The 26,901-nt window shown below is 43.7% G+C and overlaps 1 protein-coding gene across 21 annotated transcripts in view; it reads left to right on the top strand.

The window, feature by feature from the left end:
* Nucleotides 1–26,358, top strand: part of CAMK2G (calcium/calmodulin dependent protein kinase II gamma) — a 133,546-nt gene extending 107,188 nt beyond the window's left edge. For 2 of the 21 annotated variants that reach the window (XM_050336343.1, XM_050336352.1), the window contains exons 14-22: nt 6,383–6,415; nt 10,295–10,363; nt 11,959–12,003; nt 12,653–12,701; nt 14,737–14,850; nt 19,101–19,176; nt 19,678–19,772; nt 20,835–21,080; nt 23,631–26,358. In XM_050336343.1, coding sequence (XP_050192300.1) covers nt 6,383–6,415; nt 10,295–10,363; nt 11,959–12,003; nt 12,653–12,701; nt 14,737–14,850; nt 19,101–19,176; nt 19,678–19,772; nt 20,835–21,067 — 714 coding nt within the window. In that variant the 3' untranslated portion in view covers nt 21,068–21,080; nt 23,631–26,358. Of the gene's footprint in view, nt 1–6,382; nt 6,416–10,294; nt 10,364–11,958; nt 12,004–12,652; nt 12,702–14,736; nt 14,851–16,555; nt 16,682–19,100; nt 19,177–19,677; nt 19,773–20,834; nt 21,081–23,630 lie in introns of all 21 variants that reach the window. The other 19 variants (XM_050336363.1, XM_050336372.1, XM_050336380.1 and 16 more) reach the window with 10 other exon arrangements.
* The last annotated feature ends 543 nt before the right edge of the window (nt 26,359–26,901 follow it).

Here is a 26,901-nt window from a genome sequence, read left to right as displayed (position 1 = left end):
TTAACAATTCTCTTGTAGGATTTCTGTGGCTACATGCTTATCTCTTTCCTTGCCCCCACTGTCTAAACGTGTGGTGCTGCATCCCGTTAGTCATCCCATGGAAGTGTAGCTTTTAACATGTCCATTCGCCTTTTGGAGCGGTACTGGCACACTTGGCTGCTGTGCAGCAGTCTCTGTGCTGGTCACTGTCTGGTTGTTGGCCTCACCATTGTGACCAGCGTGCTTGCCATGTGTTGCTCCTTTATGCAGGAAACTTGTAATTTTAGCTCCATTCATCTTCTCACCCTGTGCCGTTCTGACAAACAACTTGTGCCAGTGTCTGGTTGAGTTAAGAGCATCTGGTCTTACCTTAGCTGTAGCAAACAATAATTTTCTGCCCACTGCAGTAGGACAGAGCACAAATACTGTGACTTGAACACCGACCAGATTTTCAGCTTTGTGGTATCCTTTTCATTTCCACTTCCTATATAAATAATTCTACATCAGATATAGGTTTAGAACAAGCATTTCATGCTGTATTTTTAACTGTAGTCTGCTGCTGACCACACGCTATGTGGTTAGGCTGTTTCTCATGTTTCTTCCAGATAAGAGGACTGGTCTGTTTGGTGGCTGAGTTTTTTGTTTGTTTGTCTCTTACAGCCTTCTTGAAAATGAACTCCTTATGGAGATTTGAGAGAAAATGCTTCAGTTTCTTCATTGGTTTTATCTGATCCAGGGTGACTATGCTCCATGAGACTGTTGTCACAGATATCCACACAGTAGATAAGAATGGAAAGGGCATTTCTTCCACAAATTGATTGTTATACTCATGTAAAATTAATTACTGTAAAGACATTGAGGAAAAAAACACCACCAGTTTGTCTTAATTTACTTTCTGCTCAAGGTAACTTTCCCATCCTTTTGGCTGGTATTCAGAGCTGTCTGTGCTAGAATTCTGCATTATTTGACAAATACAGTAGGAGTTTCTATTACATAGTAGTATGCAAGCTTAAGTGGGACCTATACATCTTTCTCATGCTTTATTCCCAAGAACTCCTTGAAAACGTTTGTTAGTAAATATCTGATGGAAGATGCAGCATGTAGTTGCTGATTTAGCATAAAGGAGAGAGCAATGATTTATTAGTCAAATGTGGTGGTGGTACGGCATCTAGTATGAGTTGTGTTGAGCTAATACGTAAAAGAAAAAAAGGCACAATTTTTCTTTCTGTAGGAACTGGCTTTAATCCTTTGCTGAAGGAAGTTTAACACTAAAGCAGTTAGGATGCATGCATTTTATTCGTGTCAGACATTTTGGAAGGGAGTAGAGGAAGCTTAAATCAGGAGGGGAGGATGGGAAAGAAACACTTTTTAATTCCAATATAGGTGTGTCCACATGGATGGTATTTTGATAAATTTCCATGCATATGACCCTCTCCTCTAGCAAATCCCTTTCCAAAATCTATTTGAAGCATTCCTGGTTTTCATTTTGCACTGTTCTACTTCAACTACTAATTCTACTAATTGGTAGATATTTCATCAGCTTGGCACTTGAGAACTTTTCCATTATCTTAAATAATGAATGATTTAAACTGCCTTGAATCTTAAATTCTGCCTGCTCACCAAACCTTTGTAGTGCTGCAGTAACTTTCTTCAAGCAGAATTTGGATCCAAGCTGATGGAGTAGCAACAGGAAGGCCCAGGTTTTATCCCCAAGGAACATGCTTTTCAGCTTTCAAATCCAGAAAGTGAGGCTAGAAGATACTGATTGGCGAGTTGCAGAGCCATGTAACATACCACGTATCTTGTGGCCACCGCTGTAGGTCCCAGGTATTTTTTTAAGATTCTAAATTTATGAGCAACATTGTGCAGCTACCATTTTAAAGCTTAATTTACATAGCTTCACGTCACATTTTCTTGCTTTTTTGTTCTCCTTTCTGCCTGTAATCTGGATTTGCCATCTACTGCAAGGTGAGAGAGGGGTTAAGGAGTGGGCTGGGGCAAACAGTTGGATGAAGATTGAGGACACTTCACGCTGAATGTCCTTTCTCTGACCTTGTCAGGGTCTGGGCTCCCTGTAGTTAGTGTTACAGTCCTACTGTTGATTTTTTTCTGTCTCTGGGTAGCACTTCTAACAATTGTGTTCCCTTTTTTCCAAAGAGGTATTTCACTTCCTACTGGTGTGAGAGGCTATGTGTGCTTCCAGTTCTAGCAGGGCCTGTCAGATCCATCTCTATAATCAGAATTTGTTAATGCTCAAAGTGGTATTTTTAGTTAAGTATGTAACTGTGTTTTTAAATTGGTCCTTTTCAAAGCTCTTTGTTAGTTTCCTCTTTTTTTCTTCTTTCCTGTTTACTTCTGGCCACTTCAGGTTTGCGATTAAGATATATATAAGTATAACAATAGTATTTTTCAGGCCCACTGACTATTTACTATGTAAATAGTAAATTGTGAAGAATGCTGTGGAATGCAGGAGATTTTAACAGCATTGACTTGCAATACTCTGCAAAACCTGTTGATTTTCTACCTTGTCTTTCTGCCACATGCACTTTGTTTTCTTTCCCAGTAAAAGCTGAAAAGCAGCTAAAAGGAGAACTCGGCTGAAAGAGTAAAAATCCTTTTTTTCTTTTTTTTTTTCTTTTTTTTTTTTTTTGTTTGTTTGTTTAACCAGGTTAATGTTGTAAAATCTACCCTTCATATTACATAACTGCATCAAATACCGTTTGCTGTTTGTAAAGAATATTGCAGTAAGTGTACATTTTATGCCTGGTGGGTACCAGCTTTCCCTGCCCTTTGCCCAGTAAAGAGAATGTGGAGAAGGAAAGATGCTCTGTAAACTGGCATAGCTGCTGAGAAAGCAGTTGGTGAAAGTGCCTTAAACAGAGAAAGCACAGTAGCAAGGTGAACTAACCTGTGAAATATCTAAGGGTCAAGTAAAATCCACACAGTGACCAACAGGAGCTAATGCTCCTATCTCTGTATCTGGACTTATTGTGGTCTTAAAGCCATACTGTTTAAAGGTTATTATGGTGAAGCTAAATGAGGAGAAGCCAAGTTCATCTGAACAGCAGAGTTTTGTGCTGAACTGTTTTATGCAAGACACCCGGGGAGTGCTTCAGATCTGTTTAAGTACTGACTTCCAGTAGCACATTATACCCACCTTTGATGCATTCAATTTTTTCACTGCATTGTTGTAATGCCTAGAAACACCAAATGAGATCAAGAGTCCAGTGTGCTTAGCACACTGTAGCAATGGCTAAGCAGGAAATCCCTGCCTCTTAGCTTACAAGTTAAATAGACAAGCTGACAAAAGGCCAAGAGAGAAGATGGATTGACAAAGATGAAATTATTTGCTCAGCATCACACAAAAGGGCTAAACCAGAATTAGAAATAGGACCTCAAATTTGCTAGTTCAAGATACCTCTTACTGATCTCCTTTGAGTTAAACATTGTTTTCCTACCTCAAGTTCTGAAATTACTATATTCTTCCTAGGAACGTGAGTTGCAGCGAGTGTGACACTTTAACATAAATATACTGTCAGTACCAAGCTGGGGGAGAACTGCATATAGGAGATAGAAATGCAAAAAGCTGTCATAAAAAAGTAGCCATGTTAAGTGCCTAGAACTGTGAATGGGACCTTGCTTGGAATCACTCTACTTCCTATAGCATCTTCCAGTATGTATTGTGGAAAGATTTACAGTGGCCATTTCTAGTATTGCTGTGCTGAAGAGACAGTGATTCTTCAGGTTGTCTTGTGTCACCTGCTGACTTCTCTTTATTGTTACCTGAAGCAAGAGTCTTCCTTAAGTTTCATTGCAGAGAATATGCTCCTCATTTGAGATGAACAATTAAATTTCACACACATAATAAAAATAGAACTTTAACATCCCTAGATTTGTTGTCTGTACTGCTTTGGGAGAATGTTATGTCACTTAGGTGTAGGGAAAAAGTGATCAGTGAGGTACTTTACCAGAGATTATGTGTCTACCTTTAACAATTTTTTGCATTCCCTGGGACATCTCTGCACTGCCTGGTAATTCTGAGATGTAGCTGTGTTATGGAAGGGAAAGAGAACTCTATAACTAAACTTCTGTTATCTTATTTACTTTGCTAAGTTGCAGTCACATTACAAGAAGAACAAAAAGTTTTGCTCACTCAGCTAGTCACCTTGGGAAGGTAACATAGATGGTTCTGATGCAGCTGTTAAGATGGTATTGGGAAATTGATCTGGTTTCAGTAACTTCCTTGTATATGTTTTGACTTAATAATTTTTGATGCTTTAGCACTTACTGCCAGTGCCTCATGTTGGCATTATCTAACTTGTCTTGTGTTTTAGTAGTACTTCCCTGCTCTGGGTGTAACACAGACCTCATTCCCCACCCTTTTGATACTGCCTAACTAGCTTTCCTTGCCCCTGCTATTATAGTAGCCAGTAATAATGTGCTTTCTGGCATTTCTACACTACATCATGCCATGTTAATAGACCAATGCTGTTTTAAATTTAGCTTGTACTCTAATTAAATTCTGATCTGCGGAGGATTCTGTTTCCTCCTGTGTCACTGTTACTTGTGCCTCTGTGTAGGAGAGTGTTTGTTTTCTGCATGACTTGATTGACTCTTTTCATGTTGAACCTTCTGCTTGAATCTTAACATTTTCTGTCCCTTTTTTTGGTAACTCATTGGAAACCTGTATGAACTTCAGATGAGACTGTCCTTCTCAGAGACAACTTTCCCTGCAGTATCCATATAGTCTCAGTTTGCCTGCTGCAACTTATAGGATACATTAAAAGTCAACCTGAAGTTTTGGGGCAGCCTGTTGTGACTGGGTACAAGGATTCCTCTGGGTTGTTGGTGGTCTAAGCCTTGTATTCATTCACTGGTAGTGCATCATATTTTAGCTCTAGCTTGAGGAAAAGCCTGGGGAGAAGCTAAATTGTCCTGAAAAAAATATGAGAGAAATCACAGCTTTGTAAACCATGTAATGCCGAGCCCTGCGTTGTGCCTCCATGAACTGAAAGCTTCATGAGCCAAATGCAGAACAGATCAGAGTCTGTCTGTTCAGGAATTTAAAGATCAGATGAGGCAGAAGACTTGCTGCTTTGAGTGTATTCGTGCAGTGGCTGTGTGATTCTGGACTGTATGGTGTGATTAGGAACGTGGTTCTGGGTACGAGGTGAACATTGGCACTTCTGCTTTCAAAGGCCTGCCAGTCTGTATGTGTGCTTGAGCTCTGATGTGAGGATAGCAGGGATGAAGGCAACATGCAAGCTGAAAGCTGTGAAGGCTCAGTATATGTACGAAATGGGGAGGTACAAGTCCATTGCCTGTACTGTGTTAACAGGCCGCTCCTGGGGTGGGCTGTGCTAGTGAGCAGGAGTCCAGAGGTATGCAGCTGAGCCCACGCCATCGTAGTTTTTGACTGGGACATGTTGTCCTACACTACTATGTGAGCTGGGCTCTGGAGTAAGCAGCAGAGAAATAGCCTAGATAGTACCGAAGAAGGGCAGATGGAAAATGCATGTGGAGACAGCAGGGGGAAGGAGTAGCGCTGTAATGCTGGAAGACCTTCCAGGCTCAGCTTAGACAGGATGACACGAAGAGTTTAGTGGAAGAGCAGAGAAATGCATGCTGAGTCTCATTTACTGGAGAGTGCAGTTCAGTGTGAAGGTGTCTTTGAAGATGACTGAAGATGCTGTTGAACAAGAGTAGAGTCCAAGAAGGTTAAGCAGTGTTTGAACCTGTTTGTTCTCCTCACAGGATCTGAAAGCACAAAGTGTTCTGGCTGTTGAGTGCCAGAGTGTCTTACTTGTTTGAGTGTTAGTGCACCTTGCCTCTCCAATCAGCCCCAAATTCTGTGTGAGGGAGCCTATCTCCTCCCCATGCTATGCACAGAAGTTCACTCTTCTTTCTTTGGCCCCTGGGCGTGCCTCTCTGTTGTGCTCTCCTCCCTACCCTCCCACTTGAGTTGCAAACATATCTCTGCTTCCTCCAAATGGGAGCACATGTAGACTTTTTGCCTACCTCATCAGTGTGGCTGGGAAAGCTGAGGTGGGAGAGCACAGAGAGGCACCCCCTTGCATCCCACATCTTGTGGATATATATTCCTCTTTCTTCTTCACTCCTTGTATCAGTGTGTGGGGCACCTATGTTCTGACTTCAGTGTTTGAGGGGATGGGGGTCTTCAGCCCTGCCCTTTCCCCTGGTGTGTAGTCATGTGCTTTAATGGTGACTTCTCTCTGCTCCTTCTCGCGTGTCTGTGCATTTCTGCTGCTGCTTATACCTGCCTCAGGGGAGCGTTATTGGCAGGGGGGCCCTTGCTGGCACACTAATGTGTGAATAGTTTCTGTGCTTTTCTTCTCATCTCCTCTCTTCCCTTCTCTTTTCCCTCTCTCAATGATGTGTCCAGAAAAGGAAGTCGAGCTCCAGTGTGCATTTGATGGTGAGCACCTCCCGTAAGCTGCCTGCGATTCGTGCGTCCGCCATTTCTCATGCCATGCACGCTCGGCTTGTGCTCATCACCCTACATAGCATGTCCGTGCAGGGGGCGGGGGGATCCGTGTGCACTCAAAGGTCCATGTCCTCACCACAAGGGCTCTGTGATCCTCTGGCCCCCGGCCACATACAGCTCCCATTTTGTACAGAAAATCAACTGCTGGCAATGCAGTTTGCCTGCTCTGAGTGTAAAACAAAATAAAAAAGGCAGTGGTTCTCCTGGGCTCAGCAGAGCAGGTCCATGCCTTGTCTGGACCTGAGGCTTTGTCATTCTATTGCAGAGGTGCCAAAAAGAGGAGCAGGTGCTTTGCCTGGTGTTGGTGCTGTCATCCTTGATAGGAGCCTTGCAGTGTAGAACAAACTGGGAGTCACTGCAGCTGTGGCAGAGACTGATGGGGCTCCACTGTTCAGATGAAATGTGTGGGCACAGCACCACCAGGCAGCTCAGAGCTGCTGGTCACTTCTTTTTTTAGTATATTTACTGAAAAGGTTTGTCAGAGCCTTTATAATCCAAAATTTCCTTTTGTCCTGATCCTGTTTATGTATCCCAGCATGACCAAATACCCAGTAACTGCCTCCCCTGTCCTGTTCATTTCCTTTCTTCATTCATCCAGATGTTTGACATCCACAGAATTTTGTCAAAAAAGTAGTCAAATCCTCTCTCAAGGGAGCAAAGAGGAAATTGGCCAGTGGCATATTGTCAGGAATCATACACAGCCCATTGACACACTTTGAGACTGAGAACAGTAACTAAAGTACAAAAATCAGTTATGGTATTATCTCCTTTGCACAGAAAATAACCAGAAAAGATTTCTCGCCTGTTTCAGATAGAAACAGGAATATTATAGTACTGAGAAAGCAGAATAATTGTTTCTTCATTACTACCTGGAAGACATTTCTACTATTCCTCCTTCAATGACAGCTTAAAACTGTAAAAAACCACACAAAAAATGTAATCCCAAAATACTGCTTTGAAAGTCCGATGTGAGGGACTGACTTTTCACGAGCCCTGCGTTTATCCAGGGCAGGAGTTCACTGTGCCTTTCTTGCCCTTCTTTTCTGCCCACTGCCAGCAATACTTAAATTCCCTTTGCATATTGTATTAAAGCAGCTGGGATACGTAAACCATGTAAGTGTCAGACTCAGAAAACAGGAAAGCAGTGAAGGCGGCTAAATAACCGGAGACAACCTGTGTGTTGGTACTTATATTCTTTTAGCTGGCTAGATGTGTGTGTCCCTAGCGATATGAGCACTGGTCTGTTTTCTTTCTCTTGCACCCTCTGTGTTGTTTGTGCCTGTCTGTCTGTCTCTTGTCTAGCTCAGGAAGTGCTGCCAACTGCTGTGCCAAAGCTAATCGTGTTACATAGATTTTAAGAAGGGCCTGGCACCTTTTTATGTGAATTGGGCTCTTTTAACTTGAGCTGCACCAAATTACCAAGAAACACAGCCTGCCCAGTGACTGTGATGTTGGCTGGCAGTAGGAAGGGAAGGGGGGGTAAGAGTTGGCTGTGCCACCTGGGGCTCTGGGAAGGCAAGGCTAGTTTTTTCCAGGAAGAGCAGTTGGTTAGATGGCCACATGACATGAGTGCAGGAAGCTCAGTATGTCAGATACCTCCATCTGAGAAAGAGCTGTGAAAAATTCTTAGGATAAGCTACCTTTAATTTCACTGGGACTCTGTCCTGGAGTAGAATGCTACGTGATTCTGGACTAGCAAACATGATACTTAGTCATCTTCAGCCCACTGGCTGGGGAAGAGTATGATGGATGAACAGGGTGCTCAGTGCAGCCTGGAGGGTAGGCTGTGTGCTTTGGGGGTGTATGGGTTTGTATTTTATAAGGCAACATACCACACCTAACAAGCTGCTGACAACTTTTTTTCAGAACACTGGCTTCCTGGATGTTTGTTTGGTTTTTGGTTTTGTTTTTCCAATTTGGCCTTGTGATAAAGCCTTCCAAAAAATTGGAACTATTTTTGTATAGCTTCTTTCATGATAACTTTATCTTCTTATCCCAGTGGACTAAGAAGAATGTGCTGCATTTCCCTCACTGGAAGAGGTTTGAAAGATAGATCTCTGCGTTAGGATCACTGTTTCTGGAGAAGTACAGGAACCTCAGTGTGTGTGAGAGGTGAACCCAGGCATTGACAGAAGTTTGATTGTGTTTATGCCACAAAGTAGCTTGAGATTCATTTTTTCAGGTTGATCTGCTCCTCTTTGACATCCACAGTCACTGTCATCTCTTCTGCCATCAGGTTGGAAATACATGCAGAAAGCAAAGTTCTTGGAAAGCCAGAGTCTTAAGACAATGCAGGGATGTACAGGAAGAGGCAGCAAACAGTAATTTCTGTAGTATTTCTCCTTACTTAGCTTTGAGTTTGAGTGTATCATATGCTTCTTTTTTTTCCATGGACTTCTGAGGAATTCATTCATGCCTCTCTCTTCTACTTTCTCCCCTCTGCACCTGTTCCATCTTCCCCTTCTTTCTTCTCTCTCCCTGCCCCATCTTCCTGTTCTTACTTCTCTCTCCCTCTCCAAAAGGGATAGTTAAGACACGTTGCTTGTGAAGAAAAACTGAAGTATGAGTAGGTGTGTGTAAAGTCTCAGCCTTATAAGGTCTGTCACTGGTTGACATAATTATACCTTTGGCAGATGTTTTCCAGCTCAGCATTTCACTTCTACATTCTTTGTGGTGTTTGTGGTGTGGTGATGAGGGCCTGATGTTTTGCAGTGTGAGTTTGCACTCCCTGAGAGCAGTGGGATAGAGATCCACCGCAGTGAGGGCACACTGCCGAGAGCTCCCATCTGATACCCTGAGCTGTAAACCGAGGAGTTTGAATGGGGCTCCTGCGGTGCTGATTTTGACGTTGTTGCTGATCTCTAGCACCATGAGAGCCATATACCTGGTGTGTGGGTTACATGTGGGCTAGGAACTATATACTTGTGGACATGGATTTGGCTTCCTACAGTCATAGACTTTGCTCATTCCTGACGTTACTGACGTACATGACTCAGTGGGATGCTTCTTTTCAGCGAGCTGGTGAGGGCCTCACTGTTGTGCTGGGTGGATGCAGGAATGCAGAAAATGGAGATTTTATTCTTCTGCCACAGCTACAAGAGAGACAGAAGAGGGGAAGAGATGAAAAACTACTGGGCACCCTCCAAAGAACTTCCTACTTGCAGAACTATATGGCCTTTTCCTTGTGTCCCAACCCCATCCATTTCCATATTTTGGTCCTGAAGTGTCTTTGTTCAGGTCACAGCAGGGATACAGCACACCATACCTCACCTTTTTTCTACCTTTTCTAGGGCTGACCACACTTTTCCTTGGATAAGTAGATTCCCTGGAACCCTCAACATTATCAGATACCTAGAACTGTTCCTGTACACTCTGGGACTCCTCAGACTTGACTCACATGTGTGCCCTGTTTGAGACTGCACCATGACTATCATGTGTCTCTCACTTCTGTAGTCTCTTTCTCTCAGGATTGCTGCCATTCTCCTTTACCAGATATTTTTGTTAGTGCTCACTGCAGGATTTTCCCCATCCCTTAGGGCTGCTGCCTTTTTCCCTTCTGTTTTCCTTCCTTATAGCTCTAGCAGTCCATGTACATTTGGATTTTGGTACATCCCTTACAACTTCTGTTGCCTCTGAGGGAAGGATGATGTCCAGCAACCTGGGCAGCACTCCTTCATCTTCCCTCTTCTTGGTGATTGAGCCTGTGGGGAGGGGAGGGTCTGAGATGGTTGGGGTTGAAGCAATAACTGTCATTTTCTTGCTGCCTCTGCCACCCAGCAGTGGAACTAAAACCATGTTTTTCTGTCTCAGCCACAGAGCAACAACAAAACCAGTATAGTAAGCACTGCAAAAGAAACACCCCCAGTGCAGACGTCCATGGTATCTTCCCCAACCGCTATTTTTTTTTTTCCTGTTTGGTTTAATTTTGATTCTGTCCTCTCCCCTTCTCCCCCCACCCCCCTTCCCGAGTGCTGCTTGTGCTGCTCTGTTTCAGCTTATGTTTTGGCTTCGTTCTGTCTGTGTCCCTGTGCTGCTGTGGGGCCTGATCACAGCCTCACAGGCTTTGGGTTGGGGGTGCTGAGCAGAGCTGTGGTTGGATGTGGGGATCGCAGCTTGCCTCGACTTCCCCATGTGCCATCCCTGTATAGTTCTGTGTGTCCCGTCCAACTGTTCCTGCTGGCTTTGGGAAAGTTTGGAAGAAGAGAGTGTCAAGCTTCATCCACTCTCCAACACTCAGGAAATGGAGGATGGACTTCAGGACACCACAGAAGGAAGGGCAGATTGAAGCTTTTAGAGGAATCCTTTGATGGCCCGTTTGGCCTGCTCATTTGAGTTGATCCTCTGCAGCCCACTGACTTGCTGGGCTGGCATTTTCTGTTTGGGCTGTGTGCAGGCTTCATAGGTGCCCTGTGCCAAGTACTTTGAATAGCACAGCTCAGTGTGTGTGGCCTGCCTCAGTATGTTTGGAAGAACAGGCAGCAGTGCAATGGGTGGCAGAGGAGGATGGGTGAGTGTACATCACTGCCCAGCACAGTCCCTGATGCCCTCACTGAGCTACCCTGCAAGAGTGACAGCAGTGGGAAGAGATGGTGCAGGATCCTGAAGTCTTTTCCTGGTAATGAAAGGAGTGCAGGAGCTAGTTAACACCCATAGGCCTGGTAGCTGCTCTTTGTTGTCTGTCTCTGGAGAGTTGGATTTGGCATTTTTTGGAGATGGGAGGGGGGGGATTTGATGTTGGTTTTGTTTGTTATAGGATGAAGGATTCTTGGGACACTTCATAATTTTCTACTTTCCTTTCACTGGCTTTTTTTCATGACGTTATTGATACTGAGAGAGCCTTCTAAATTATTATATACAGTTATTATTGAAATTTGAGCTCATTTTAGAGACTTCTAGAAAAATATGCCTTTTTTTCACAGTTCCTTAGCAACTCCTCTCTGAGAGGCATTGAGGTGGTCTGGCTCATCCCCTTTTTATTATGGAAATTATGAATGTCCCTTTTTTAGGGTAAAATACCCAGCAACCTTTCCAAAAAACTGGGAGACAAAGCCCCCAGTCCCAGTATTATCCTTTCTTCCCCCTCTCCCTCTTCTGAAGTATTTTCCAGTGAGGACAATGCTGAGGGGTCATTACTTCATGAACGGCTGCAGAGAGTGTAGACTGGCTGCTTGATTGCTGTCTGGTGTCTGTGCCAGCCTGATTCACTGGAGGCAAATTGGGAATTAGGGGCAATTGCAGGGAAGCTGGGGGCTTTGTCTCCTTGTGATTGTAGCTTTTAGTGCAGCCTCTCTCTAAAGGAAACCCGTGCAGGAAGTGTGTGCGCACGCACGCAGGCACTCGTGTGCTGTTTAGAGTTTGTGGTTTGATTTTATTTTTTTCAATGTCCGTCACCTTTCCTCCACTTGCTGGGGAGTGAAAAGAAATGAGAGAATGCTTTGGAACTGGAGTTTAATTATTCTTCCATCCTCTCCTAGGAGCCTCAAACAACTGTTGTCCATAATGCTACAGATGGCATAAAGGTAAGGGATGGGAGTGTTGCCAGAGAAACCTCTGCTTATCTCTTGTTCTCGTCTTCGTGTGTCTTAATTCAGTTTCTACCTTTCCAATGTCTGATTTGTAGCATGCTCCTGAATACTGCTGGCAGGAGATTAGGAGGGTTGTGTTATATGGCTGTGGATCTCTGGAAGAGGCTGAGTAAAGACAACTGTTCAGATATTAACATCTCTTTCCTACCGTGGTGTGTAACCACCACTCTCTTTTGTATGTGGGATGAAAGAGAAGATATAGACACTTATGTACCTTATTTTTTCTTCTGGAAATGGAGACTTCCTCTGGGAAAGCCTAGGAGCCCTTCTTTAGCTTCTTGTGGCTATTCTTCTTCCAAACAGAAGCAACTCTCATCTGATTTCATTTGACAGAGTTTGGTAACTTCCATACTTGTAAAAGTTCTGGGTGAACGGCTTGAACATGCAAAAGCTGAGCAGAGATGCTGTTAAGTTTTGCTTAGTATTTGGCCTGCTTTCATCCAAATCTTCCTTGTATCATCCTCTCCCTGCCATCCCTGCCAATGTTTTTGCGCTTTTCCCCATCTTTCTTCACAAACAAATCAAACTATTTGCTCATGGTCCCAACTGCTAATGCCTAGTAATGCTCTGTTCTGCCATGCAGGGTTCCACAGAGAGCTGTAACACCACAACTGAAGATGAGGATCTGAAAGGTAGGTGTTTTGCCTGTAATTTCTGTTACAGTTAAGTGTAGGCAAGGGATTCTGGAGATTCAGTCATTTCGTGGAACTAGCTTCCCAGATTTCTGTGTCTGACTCAGTTCATAAATTTACCCTGATGCTGTCATTCCTGTCACAGTAGGACTGTGCACTGGGGAACTGGCTGACTTGGCCTCTGTGGTATATAAATACTGTTTGCCCCAAGCTAATTTGTTTTTGTCTCAGAGTTGAATTCTCTTCTTGCAAATATCATAATCTGTTCATCTCCAGTCCATTTCTAGGCGTGGAAAATCCCCACCCTACCCCAAAGTCCCTTGAGGTTTGGAGTCTGCTTGACTGAAACCTCTCTTACTGCTCAGTCTCCCTTTTCGCTCCTCTGTGAGAATCTCTTTAGTGACATGCACACAATTCCCTTGTTATTTTTTCTATTTGGGTCTATTTTTATTTCTAAGATGAAGATCATTCTCAGCCTGTCATCTCACAATAGAAATGGTTTTTCATGTCCTTGACTGAGATATCAGTAGAGGGAGAGGCTAAAAAGAGATTTCATGCCTTTCAGTGACCATATCATAAGTATTCTGTACTTGTAAAACTCTTTAAATTAAGGAGCTGCAAGTTCCATATCTGCTCACGTTGTTTGAGAAGCTGTCTTTTGCCTGACCTCCCTAATGAAGGACAAGCAGACATTTTTCTGAACGAGCAGGTTCGGGATGGATGAATGCAGTTTGGATTCGGAGGCAAATGTGTTAATAGCTTGCATTTTGAGGCAGAAATATTCTCATTCACCCTGTAGTTCATCTGAGTTACATATCAGGGAAAAATCAGTGCTGACCCCGTGGTGTAGCAGCAATGTCACCTCCATCAGCTGGGCTAGTTCCTGATGCTTTTCCCATGGCTTATCACAAGCTCTGGCTCCTCTTCTGAGGAGTCACAGGGAGCAGAAAGACATGCTAGTGAGTGAATGAGCTCTGCAATACAGATTGTTTCTGATAAGACCTGGCCTCATTACAGGACAGTATTCTAGCTCCCACCTTTTTGCCAAGGAGTAATCCATGGTTTAAGGACCTCACTTATGGGAACTGGATGGGTTTTGTAGGGTGGTAATGAATTTGATGTTTCTGATCTCTGCTGGATAGCCATCCAGAACAGATATCTGTTCAGAACTTTATTTCCTGTGGCACCTTTTGCTCAGGAGAGGTCCCATGCTTGAGCCAGTTGAGTCAATGGGTCGTGTAAGTCAGGAACACAAGTGCTGTGAGGAAAAGAAGGCTGGGACTGGAACAGAAGCTGGGGATGAAGGAGGGCAGCCTCTCAGGCTAAATCCATAGAGCTGTATATGGCTACAGATCAAAACTGTGTTTTGTGGGTTTTGGCAGAGGTTGGAAAATTTTGTTACAATTTTAATAGAAGGGAGCATTTGAATGGTGATTGGGAGGGAAGGAGTTTGCACAGTAATGGTTTGTGCTGTAGCCAGCTCTGGTAATTTTAGTGCTTCAGTTTTAAGTGTAGCAGTGTTCAGCAGTGTTCCTTTTCCATTCCTGCCCTTCCATGTTTTAAGATAAGCAAGCACTTGAGCAAAACTAAGTAGATCAAAAGGTTTGGGAGTGTTGGAGTTAGTGTTCTGCATAGCCATGACTCTGGGAAAGGGGAAATGCTTGTGCAGTTCCTCTGCCAACTTCTTATTTTAAATAGACACCAGGTTACACAGCTCAGTCCTGCTGTGCTGTAGGAGACATTGTCTTTATCCATCAGTGGCAGTTGCCTCAGGGATATGTTGTTTCCACTGTGGTGAGGCTAAAGGCAGTGTGTGTCGTTCTCCCCCCATCCCCCTGCCCTTCTGTCATTCTAAATTGCACAGCAGTTTCATGTTGTAGAGCTGTCTACTTGGCTTTGCCCTGGAGGATACTCCTGCATGTTTTGTGCCCAGCATTGTGGTTTCTTTAATGTTCTCCTATTTCCTTTCTCTTTTTTTATTTACTGAACTTGCGTGTTTTGTTTGTGTTTGTGTTTTAATTCCCTGCCATGCCAGCTCCCCCTCTCTCCACCGGGGACGGCAGCTCAGTGCTTGAAGGACGGAGGCACAGTGAGAGCAAAACACAGACTGAGTCCATGCAGTCCCAGCTTTCTCTCTGTTTCTCAGCCAGTAAGTCCAGGGGTGCAGTGCTTCACAGCATCTTCTTCCCACCCCTCCCTCCACCCTTTCCATTTCTCCTTCCCCAAGATTTTTCCTTTCCTCAACTTTCTTCCAAAACATTGATTTTGTTCATTTCCAGTACTCCCAAATAAAAGAAATCATCTCCCTTCCTGCAAAATACTGTCCTTTGCACACTAAAATTTTCCAAATATTTCCTTCCCTTTCTGGGGAAAAAAAAAAAAAGGAAAAAAAAAAAAAAAACCCACACCACAAAAAAACCCCAACCAGAACCTCATCGTAGCTAATTTCATTCCCTTGCTGTCATCTGGGTAAGACATGGGAGATCTCTGCAGAGAACTTGTCTTTCAGGGTTTCCTTGGGCAAGTCACTGTATCTCTTAGTTTTCCTTGTGGCAAATGGGGTCAGTGGTGCAGGTTTGCTTATGGAGGGGATGCATTAGGCTGAATTCAGTTTCACTTGTCAAGGACTTCTGAGGACCCCAGGCATGGATGGTGCTCAGAAGTACCAAAGGAACAAAAACCAGTTTTTATAGACTACTCCAAGGATGCTTTGAAAGGGAGGCTGTAGCTGTTGGAATACCCCATAACATTTCTGAATGCATTGTCAGGTGCTCTGAGTGAAAAGTCTTGGATAATGTTGGCTCTGAAGGGCCAGCATTTGTCTGTTGTGAGCTTTACCTTGTGTGTCTGTCTTGCTAGCTCAGTTAGCTGGTACTGTGGTTAGTCTGCGAGTTGTGGCAATGTCTGTCTGATATCTCCTGAATTGGCTACCTCCATAGAGGAGCCCATGGCTGAAAAATTCTGAAAATGCATATGAAAAAAAGCTAGTAGGTTGGAGAAAATCTAGGTGGGATTCCCACCCTTTCCCCTACACAGACGTACTGTACTAGCTGCCTGGCTATTTAAAGCAATAATAGAAGGAACCTTAGTGTGAGTTGGGAACATTCGGAGTATTTGATTCTGTTCAGGTCAATCTGGGAAGGAAGGAGCAAGCATGCCCTCTTCTGTCTTTTCCTGTCATACTTTCCTGGTTTCCTGTACACAGCACCAGAATGTGATGCAGCTGTTGGAGCATCTCTGTTACTTATTTTTGAAGTAGCTGTAAGGATTTCAGTCTGCTGGTTTGTGAGGTGCAACGGGAAAGATGTTTTGCCTGGCCAGAATGGAAGGGAAATGATCTCTTCTGAAGCCCTTTTTGCTGTGAGCTGTCCATCACTGCTCTCCTATTAACTCCTTCCTCTTGCTCATAGCAAGGCCCTGCTTGGTATGCTGAGGAGTGCCAAATCACTTCTTTGCCAAGCGGGGCAGTGTTCTCCCACCCCACTCCCCTGTGAGCTGAGATTTGCAGTGATTTGGATGTCTTTGATTTCTTTGTCTTTCAATCCCATCTTGTACTTGCCCTCATGCTGCTCTGTCACTATTCCGATCAGTGCTTTAGGTCGCCCTCAAACTACTCCCAGCAGCATTAGTGCAATTCCTGCTGTGCTTTTTGCATCAGTGCCCAGGTGGCCCCAAGCAGTGTCTGGCCCAGGTGTGACAGAGGCAGGAGAGCAGGTAGAAGTTGTTGGGATGTGGATGTGTCTGTATGCCGATTGGGGCTGGGGCTGTGTGTCTCTGTACTTCTTTGTTGGTTTTTATTTTGCTTTCTAATTTTTTGTTTGTCTATTATTTTAACGCTTACATTTGTTTTGCAGCTACACAGTCTTGTGAAGAGAAGCTTCATGCCTGGGACAGCCCAGGGCAGACATTGGAGTTAGAGCGTGCTCGGTCGGAGCCTTTGCTAACTCCAGTAGTTCCCTTTGTACTTAACCGAGCACCGTGTAAGTTAGCAGCTGGGTAGCAGTAGTGGAGTAGTGCGAGTGATGCTAGTTACCCTAGATGTACAGCTACCCCCTCTCTCCTCCCCGCCTCCGTGCCCGTCACGCCGTCGGCCCGAGCCGGGCGCTGTGGGAGCGGCTGGAGCCGGGTGCGGGGAGCGGCGGCCGCCGGGGGCGCGGCGGGCAGGCTGGGGGAGCGGGGCCGCCCCGGGCGGACGGTCCGGTCCCAGCCGGGCTCGGCGTTCGGGTGGAACCCGCGGAACGTGCCCGGCTGCCCCGAGTGCCCGCAGCGCTCCCTGCCGGCGGCTGCGGAGGGGCTGCCCCGGCATCGCTCACGGGAGGGCAGCGCCGCCGAGAGCCGCGCTGGGTGCCCGTGCTGGGCGTGTCGCCTCCTTTGTGCCTCTGCCGTGCCAGGGAGGAGGCCCCGCGGATTCACTGAGAGCGGTGGGCGTGAATGGTGTCCCCCTGACATCCCGAGGCTCTCTGTCCTAAGGAAAAAGTAGTCACCTCCTGTGTGCCGGTTCTAGCTCGGGACATGGAGTGAAAGCCAGGAGACGAGCACAGTCTGATGGAATGGACTTGTGTTGAAGGACAGGGCTGATGCCGCTGCATCGAGGCACTGGGGAAGGGGGTGCAAATCTCTTTGAGATGAGTCAGCACACGTTGGCTGTGATCTGCAGATTTCCCTCACTCATCCCAAATGGAGCCTTTCCCATGGACTCCATCTTCCGGACATCATTGGTGGTGCAGGGGAGGGAGGTTCAACAAGTAGCTCTACTTCACGTGAAAGCAATTCACAACGTGTCATAATAGACAGCCCACTGTGTCATTTTGACCCATTCCCTTTATATATCTTTGGATATGTGGAAGTGTATACAGCCTGTGGGGAAAAAACAGCTCCCTTACTGTTATGAGCCAGATGTCCCCTATCCAAGGGGTTTCTGTGGCTGGTGGGGTAGTATAATTCTCTTAACTGATTTCCAGAGTAGGTGCAGGCATCTTTCATAGCCAGTGAAATTATCATCTTGTTGCTCTTCCAACTGCGCTTATCAATGGTGAGATGAGATGCACATGTGGATGAAAGTTTGGGGGGGGGCATGCAGTTCAGACTGGCATCTTATGGATGAGAGTGGAATTCGGCTTCATTGACTTGAATGTCTGAAGCTAATAGGTTGGATTTAAGCACCATCCCCTAATGATAGGCATCTAAGATGCCTAGGTGAGACTTCCAGAAGTACCAATTTCTTTCAGGGCCTAAAGGAGGAACAGTCAGGTGACTCATTCCATTTCAGACACCTACATTTTAGATGCTGAAGGGCACACAATTGGCACTTCTGGTGGTAGGAATTATATATTATCCCTTAATATGGAAGATAATGCTAGGGCACCTCCTAAATGCTAGCTCCTAAATGCACCCAAGTGTGCAGGATAGGCTGTCTACAGTTGTGGCGAAGGCTGAGGAGGTGTGAGGTTGTGCATATAGGCTCAGGCCTAGGTATCATAGGTATGGTGCACATATAGTTTTAGAACTACAACTGTGTTATTTAAGAGACCTGATTCAAACTTTGTTAAGAATTCTTGAGATCAGCATGGATGATGGAACACCACAGAGGTGATGGGGCTTGTGTAATCTGCTGTGCGGAACCAAGAGAAGGGAGTGCAGAGATGCTGGCCAGACAGGAGCCAAATAACAGCAGACAGTTAACCCTTGTCTCCATTTGTCTTGAAGTTCAGTGTGCTGGGCTGGGTTAATGGCAGTGCTGTCAGAGTGCTGGAAAGAACTGTGCTGTAGGGATTGGCAGAAGCTAACTGCCTGAAGAATGGAGTGATCACTCTTACACAGCTAGGACCTGTTCATGCAACCCATCCATCCTGCTGCAGTTGTCTTTCTAGCTTGCGGAAGTCATTCCTACATATCCCAGTTGCTTGTTTGCAGCATTCATAATAGCTGAGGTATTGGCAAGTTGTTGGGAGACTTTTTCCAATTGGCTTTATCTGTCTAGTGGACATTTGTATATGACTACTGTGGTGAAGATTTTCCACATCTTAAGCTACCAGGCAAGTGCTTCACGTGGGCAGGTTCACTGCCCTTCATTGGTCAGACTCCCCAGAAGCACCTCAGGATGTCTTTCAGGAGACACCTCAGGTGCCTTACACCTTTCTAGAAGAAAAAAATTGAATATGACCTCTTTATTTCCCTTCTCCCTGCATTATGGGATCACCATTTCCCTTCCATGCCACTGTCCCCCTCCTCTCATGTGGATGGCTGTTATTACTGCATATCTCCAGAATGCAGGGAGCAGCATCCTATGAGATCTAGATTAATGGTGCTCTACAAATTGCTTGTAGGAAGCACCCAGTAGCCCCATATTTCCACTGAAGTCTTAAGCACAGTTAAATTGCTTTTTCTTCTTGTTCACAGTGCGTAAGCAAGAGATCATTAAGATAACAGAGCAGCTGATAGAGGCCATCAACAATGGAGATTTTGAGGCTTATACGTAAGTACAGATGACTTCTGACAGGTTGTTTATCAGTTTGTGTGCAAGTGATGCTCTGGCTCCTGAGTGTGAGGAGTTGTCACACAGTCAGGGATGGTAAAAAGTTTTATCCTTTTTAGCCTCCATCAATTAGGAGTAGGGGATATAGTAGAGCTCTAAATGAATATCAAGTAGAAGTCAGGTATCAAACAGCAGCAGGAGCGACAAAAGGAAAATGTTGTTGTGGGTTTGTAGGAAAAGTAGGGGAAGAGCTGTGGGATGAGCAGAAAGAGAATAAAAGCAAAGCCAGAAACCTAGAGGCTTATTTTATATGAAATGCCAACTAGTTGGCTCCACGTTGTTGCAATAGGACTGAGTCCTTCAGGAGCTTACTCCTTGAATTAGGGAGATGCAGTTAAGGAGGACACAGGGTGTGAGTCAAATGACATACCAGCACTTCACTGTGCAAACAGCGCTTGGGCTCAAATGCAAACTGTAAGCCTGTGGTGCTTTTCTTTGCAGAAAAATCTGTGATCCTGGCTTGACCTCATTTGAACCTGAAGCACTGGGGAACCTGGTTGAAGGAATGGATTTCCATAAGTTTTACTTTGAAAACTGTGAGTGGGTAAATTTGGTAACACCAATGGCTTTCTCTCTACTCTTCCTTTATGCCACATTTTGGGGGGAAAATTGCCCTTGTTTTTGCTGGCTATCAGAATCAACAGGAATTTGATTGTGCTTGGGTTATAATGCATTCATAAAGGCCAGCAACCTTCCTCTCAAAAAGCCTGTTCAGCAACAATTTCAATTCTAACACCCATACCCCTTCACTCAAGGCATACAATTTGCCAGGTGCAGATATTTTGCTAGCATGGACTGCAGGAGCTTTAAAAGTTTGAGGCACTGGACTTCTTACTGATATGAAAATGGAAAAATAATCAGATTTTAATGGAATCAACATGTCTGTTTGAGGTAGACATACTAAATGGTCAGGCATAAAGATGCCTTCATTTTGACTTTGAATGGTTTCAGATCTCTAACACCTAATGAACCCATTATGTGGATACAAGGGTCATCTCATCAGTCTGGGGCAGGAAAGAGAGTTGGGAGAAACATTATAATTTATAGCAGTGGATTTGCCTCCCTTCCTGGATGTCTCCACAGGATGAGATAACTGAAATTTAAATCCTGAGCTGTTCAGTTATTTTGGGGGTTAGATCAAGGTCCTTAGTACAGGCAGTTTCTACTGCTCTAGTATGTAGAGAGTTTGTCAACAGCCTGTTATGGAGTGATTATAACACTTCTCTGAGGCTTGTTCATACTTAATGCTGGCCTAGCTTAAAGATGCCCTGATTATTTCCTCCTTTGCACCAATATTCTGTAAGTAAAAGATCTTTTCCTACAACTGAAGACAGGGCAGCACTGATGTTGACAAAGTGGCGCGTATGCTTAGCAGAGGGAGCAAAGGGGCCAAGGGGATTCTAGGCAATAAGTGTGCAGTTCCTAAGAAGAACAACAGGTGATAGGGGAAAGAATTGCTTGGATTTTGCCTGAAGCAATTTTTATTGTATCCCAGAATCCAGTAGTAGGTGAGTAGAATACAAAAGAGGTTGGAGAATGTGGGAGGCTGTTCCTTCTCAGTAGTAAAATGAATCTGATGGTTTTGCATGTTCTGCTAGTACTGTCGAAGAACAGCAAGCCGATACACACGACCATCCTGAACCCCCACGTCCACGTCATCGGCGAGGACGCCGCCTGCATCGCGTACATCCGCCTGACGCAGTACATCGACGGCCAAGGCCGGCCCCGCACCACGCAGTCTGAAGAGACCCGCGTCTGGCACCGCCGAGACGGCAAGTGGCTCAACGTCCACTACCACTGCTCTGGAGCTCCTGCAGCACCTCTCCAGTGAGGATCAGATATGGGTATGGACTGCCAGGGAAGGAGTGTATCGTACACAGGGCTAAGGCTGCTGTATGTGGGAATTCAGCGTTCAAGGCTGTTTAGTTGGCTGTGAGAGAACCAGGTTTAGTTGACTGTAGGTTGAAAACTTCTGCTTGTAGTTGGTGTTCCTTAAAGTCCTGTCCTCTGAACTCAGTAAAATTATCTTCCACTCCTGGCAAATGGGAGCCATGTGCCAGACAGTTGTTCCTGAGTGTAGGTACCCTTGTAGCAGCAGTGCTTGCAGGTACTCAGGTCTGCCTGAGGACAGACTGCTAATCCAGAGCAGAGAGGAAGAGTATCTCATGCTGTGCACAGGTTTGCTGTTTCAGAGCTGTCTACCTTTCCAGGCTGGGGGTGATTTCAGAGAACTTTTTTGGTGAGCAGGTCATATTCTAGAGAGGATATTATAGAATCCATAGAGAACAATTTCTATGCTATAAGGGGTAAAGATTTATTCATATAAATTTTAATACTGATTTTTTGATAAGCAAAAGCTATTTAATGTGCCTTGTTGAGAAAACCCAGAAGGGAAGAAAAAAATCTAAATAAATAATAATATTAGAGGATTTAAAATATCCTATTAATTTGCCCCAATTCAGCATGGAAAGAAACTTTGATTTAAAAATTTGTCATGAAGAAATTATTTTTGCTTGGTCCTGAAGGACATCAGATCCATTTACTTCTGCAGCATTTAGGCATTCTGGTATATTGCCTTATTGGTATCTTCTACTTAGATGTAGAAAATCTTTCTGCCTCCTTTTGTTTTATGCTAAAGTATGTGTCACATTCATTTTAAAGACCTAAGTTTCCTAATCTTAGGACCTTTTCACTAAAGATTTTCTATTTAAGGGCAAACAAACGACTGTCTACAACTGGGAGGCAAGTTTTTTTTAATGTGGTCATTTGGGGATGAACCACTTGAAGTACAGTTGCTACTTGAGTCCTAGTTCTGTGAACTACTTGGGACTAAGCCCAGAACAGTTTTTATTCCTATGTGTTCTAAGGTATTCAACCCTACTGAAGGCAATAGAAAGGAATGTGAACTATCACAAGCAAACTGCAGAGGTCACAGATGGAATTTGTAAAGCAAAAGCCAGTTGGGGGCACCAGAAGCAGGGAAGCTTTCAAGAGAGCTGGACAATCAGCCGAATTTCCAGGGAGTAAGGCAGCGAGAAGGATAAAACCTTTGCAGCAAAACAAAAAAATTTGCATTAGATTTCATCAAAGAAATGTTGAGGGAGACTTATGTCCTGGATTTAGTCCAAAAAAAAGGTGCAGAAGAAATTATTAAATTACAGATCAATATGGCTCAGTGGCTATGCCTAGGAGTCCTGAGGAAGTTTAGGAATGGAAAGTCTTAGCTGCTACAGAAGAGGTGTGTTTCTTGGCTGCTGAAATGCTGAAACCCTCCAAAAGTATGTGCTGGAGGTTTTCTGAAACTGCAGAGCAGAAGCTATTTCCAAACCACAAAATGTTAGCTAAAACAATATTTTAAAAAACCCTGTAAAATAAATAGAAGCTGAAGTATTTGCATGCATTTCTGAGTTCTGAAGGAGCTATACCCACATGCAATTACGAATGGGGTCAGTGTGGGCAGCCCCCATCTGAATGCACTGAATCATTTTGGAGCAGTGTTGGCCCATGTGCAGTGAAAACTAGGGATGAAGAATGAATGAGGAAAATAAGAATGCTTAAGTAGAAATCAGTGGTTTGTTCTCACCTGAAAGGCAGAGTTCAGTTTTCAGTAATTCATCTCCAAAGGAAACTGCAACTGTAAAAGAAGTTTGATGTTAATCAGAGGACTTCTGCGTAAGGAGAGAGTAGGAACCGAGACTAATAAGAGAGATTCTAGAAAGATTTGCAAAAGAAATGATAGAAAGAAGAATTTGGTTATACTTTCATTACAGGACAATGTTAAACAAGCATGAAAAAAACCCCAGACTTAAAACTGATCAAAATAAATCCAGTAATTTGGCTTATAAAGTTTAGCTAGGAGAAGCCTTTGCTAAAAGCAGTTACTGGGGCTACAACTTCACAAAACTGCAGAAAAGTTCATACATTTTTTTAAATATTAAGAACATTCAGAGACAAAATTACTGAAGACTTAAAACCATTAGAAAAATAATATCTTTCAGTTCAAGGCAAAAATAAATGGGAAGTGAGGCAGAAATTGTTCCTTAGGACCAGAGCCTTTGAGTTAGGAAACTTCTTCAACTTCTAGGTCATCGCTGTTAGATAGTGGGCCCAGGTCTCTGCTCCAATGAAGCACGTAATTCATTTTAGCAAGTAGTTAATTTTCATTGGCACACTCAGCCACCTGGAAGGAAAAGAGTGTGCCTCTTCAGAGCTCTCCTCACGAGCCTCAGACTGTGATGTGTTAGGAAGGGTTTCTACCTACACCAAATAATTAGCCTATAGAAAACTTGGGTTTTTTAATTGTATACAGCTAACGTTTGGCTTTATTTCCTTCCATCTTCCATCCTGTTCTCCCCTCTCCTTTCTGGGTGGATACTACCTCTTCCTGACTGCAGCAACTTGTGGAGATACTCAGCTGGAGGGCAATATCTTCTTAGCAAGCAGCTCTGGAGTGCCTGAGTGACAGCAACGGTCATGTCTGTTTTGACGTTAAAAAAATAAATACAAATTACAAACAGGCAGCAGCCAAATGCACGAAACCCTGCATGCATCTGATGCTCCGGGCGCTGCCTTTCTGTTGTTTTCCATGGATCCATCGTGTCTGTTTCTGCTGTACGAAGGTGTTTTTAAATCTAAAAAAAAAAAAAAAAAAAAGACATGTTGTTTGTATAAAATAATAAAAAACAGGAATAATGCTAAATAAATGACAGATTATCCAACATGCCCCTTCCCCCAGGGCTAAGGAAATGGCAGCAACCGGAACATCTTTCAGAAATGAAGTGAGGGGGAAAGCAAAAGTGAAGGAGAGAGGAAGAGAGAGGGAGAGCAAAAAAGGAGGCGGCTTGAGCAGCGGATGGCTGAACTGTGCTCCGCAAAGCCACGGTGGAAGCTAACACCGCATTCGGGCTGTGCTGCAACTCCAACCCGTGAGAGGTGGCGAGGAGACCCCAGAGGAGCCAGTGTGAAGACTGGGGTTCAAGAGAGAGGAGGTGCTTCTCTTCCTGTTGCCCGGCAGTCTGACTTCAGCCTGTTTCTTAGATTTCTGCACAGCAAGAACGCTATGGAAAGCTGGTTGCTCGGCTGCTGGATCCCAAAACAGACTTTTTATTTTCTTTCTTTTTTTTTTTTCTTCTTTTTTTTTTTTTTAAGAAATAAAACAAAATGGGATGTTCATTTAAAACTGAAGATGGAAGCAGGGATTAAAAAATGGGTTTAAGTGAATATAACTTGAATAGAAGTTTGCTCCTTAGGGATACTGGTGAAACAGCCACTACCTGGCCAAACATGGAGTTTTGAAGTCAGCTTATTTAATTTAACAAAACATAACAAAAAAGCATTGCATTAAGAGCAGAGATTTTAGAGGAAGAGGGTACATGTATGGGATTTTCTATTCTTTTTTTCGTTTCTAGTAGCATAGTTGGGATCCACAGTGCTGCAGGACACGTGTTCCTTAGGAAGCAGACAAAAAACTTAGTGTTATGTTCTTCATGAAAACTTGCACATACACTCCTATATGAGGCATAAATAGCGTGTGTTTTTTATACTGAAATATATGCACCCATAGAATTGAAGGGGTTACCTGGCCTCCTGTTTGATTTGTTTGGTCTCCGAGTAAAATAGCAGTGGGAGCCAGTGGCCCCAGCCAGGTGCTTCTCCCCACCACTAACCCATCTGATGTTTGTAAGTGTCATGTTTCCTAGTGTTTATTTGGGTAATTTTTCTATTTTTTACAGTGATGTTGTAACACAGAAAACTATCAGATCAGAACCTCAAAAGCTGTAGCTGAAGGTCTCTAGGCCTCCTCCCCGTGTTACCTCTGGGTGTTAGAGGATACCTCATAAAACAGAGGGGAAAGGGAATGAGCACATGTGATCTGATGTTTGTCCTTTGGGCCAATTCATCTTCCTTTCTTTTCTTTGCTGCAAAAGCAGTTCAGTTCCTTTATTCATCGGGTGGGGAATGTGTAAGTGTTTTGTTGACCTTACCAAGGAGGGAGCCTAGCCCCAAGAAGAAAATGGCCTTTCTGGCAGACCTGATGGGATTTGTCTTGACCAAGGGAAGGCATCACTTGCAGAAGTTGGGATGGGCTTTTACCTGCATTTGTCTACCCCTAATCAGTTTTTTTGATCTTTAGAGGGAGTTAAAATGATTGCCTTGACAGCATCCTAAGCATGCAGCAACCTTTTTGCAGACTGCAGAAAAGAAGACAATTTGGAATTTTAATCCTTATTCGACAAAATGCAGAAAATAAAAGCTGTTGCACAAAGCGGAGCTGTCAATTTGCAGCAGATAGCGCTTTGCTCTCTTTGTTAGAGAGGTGCTACCCCTTACCAGGATTAGATGAGCCAACCCCTGATGAAGGAAAAGACCATCCACACTTTCCAGGTTTGTTTAAGCAAACACCCTTTTAATCCTCCCTCCACTATCCCAGGGAGGAGTGTGGGGATTGAACCCATGGGGGGCAAACACTAAATTTTATTATTTCAAAACATTTTTAAGACAGCACTAAGCCAGTGAGTGAAGTGGAAAAGTGAAAAGCCTTGATATTTTATTCAGACTTTTTTTAAGCCACAAAGAGAGAGCAAACAGATTACAATTATGCCATTTACAAAAGATAAATACAAAACATTATGCATGCCTTCTTTCGGTCTGATCTTCCTTGTCTCTACCTGATGATTATTAATAATTAAAAAAAAAGAGAACCCTCTGTATTAAGTATATGCATCTTTCAGAGAAAATTTTAAAAGAACAGAACTGTTGGATTTTTTGTTTTTGCACAGTCTTGGAGACAAATTATTTCAGATTTTTTCGTTTGTTTTGTTTCCTTTTAAGTTAATGAGAACCTTAGCTTGGTATGGCCATTATCAAACACAGCTGTACACCTTTAGCATTCTTAATGTTCTCTTATGGGGCTAATGTAAGCATCTATATAATATATATTATAAATATCACATTTTAAACAGGAAATGGAAGGCATTTGATGCAGAATTTTTGCATGATATAGAAATAATTAAAGTTAGCTAGTGTTTGTTTGTTTGGTCTGAATGTTGGTAGAACCTTCATAGCTTTGTTACAATGAAACCTTGAACTGAAGATATTTAATAAAATAACATTTAAACAGTGTAAAGTTTGGAGTGTCACACTGTTCTCTTAAACCATGTAGCAATGGTACTTCTGGGATAAGAATCAATTTACAGATCTTTTTGTGTGTGTGTATGTGTGAGTTAATTGTGTGATTTAAAAATCTAATTTGAAAAAAAGGGGAAAAAGTTAAGTGGTACCATACCTAAAATGAGGGGGGAAATGCTAGCATTAAAAACAAAGGGACAACAGAGCCTGATACAATGAACTTCATGGCATGTCCCTGACACACCAGGCTTAATAGGAAAATGTTGCTTTTGTTCCTAATAACCTGATCTTGGCAAATCTATGCTGTTACTTCCTTATTTGTTTTTCTCACCAATATTTCAGACTCCTTGTGGGAGAAGCCCTCTTGCCGTTAGGTTTGCCTGACGTAAACGTGCTGATCTCAAGTTGGGTGGCTTATTTATTTCTAACCTAGTGTATGTTGTGTCCTGACTGAGATGCTTCTGCAGAGGCACAGATCAACCACTCGGCTGCACAAATGTGTCAGGTCTAGCAGCATAAGCATCATTTCCCAACAAG

The sequence above is a fragment of the Myiozetetes cayanensis genome, unplaced genomic scaffold (genome assembly GCF_022539395.1).
Source record: "Myiozetetes cayanensis isolate MyiCay16 unplaced genomic scaffold, myiCay2020 scf10, whole genome shotgun sequence".
Classification (NCBI taxonomy): Eukaryota; Metazoa; Chordata; class Aves; order Passeriformes; family Tyrannidae; genus Myiozetetes; species Myiozetetes cayanensis.
This window is presented reverse-complemented; position numbering and strand designations above follow the sequence as displayed.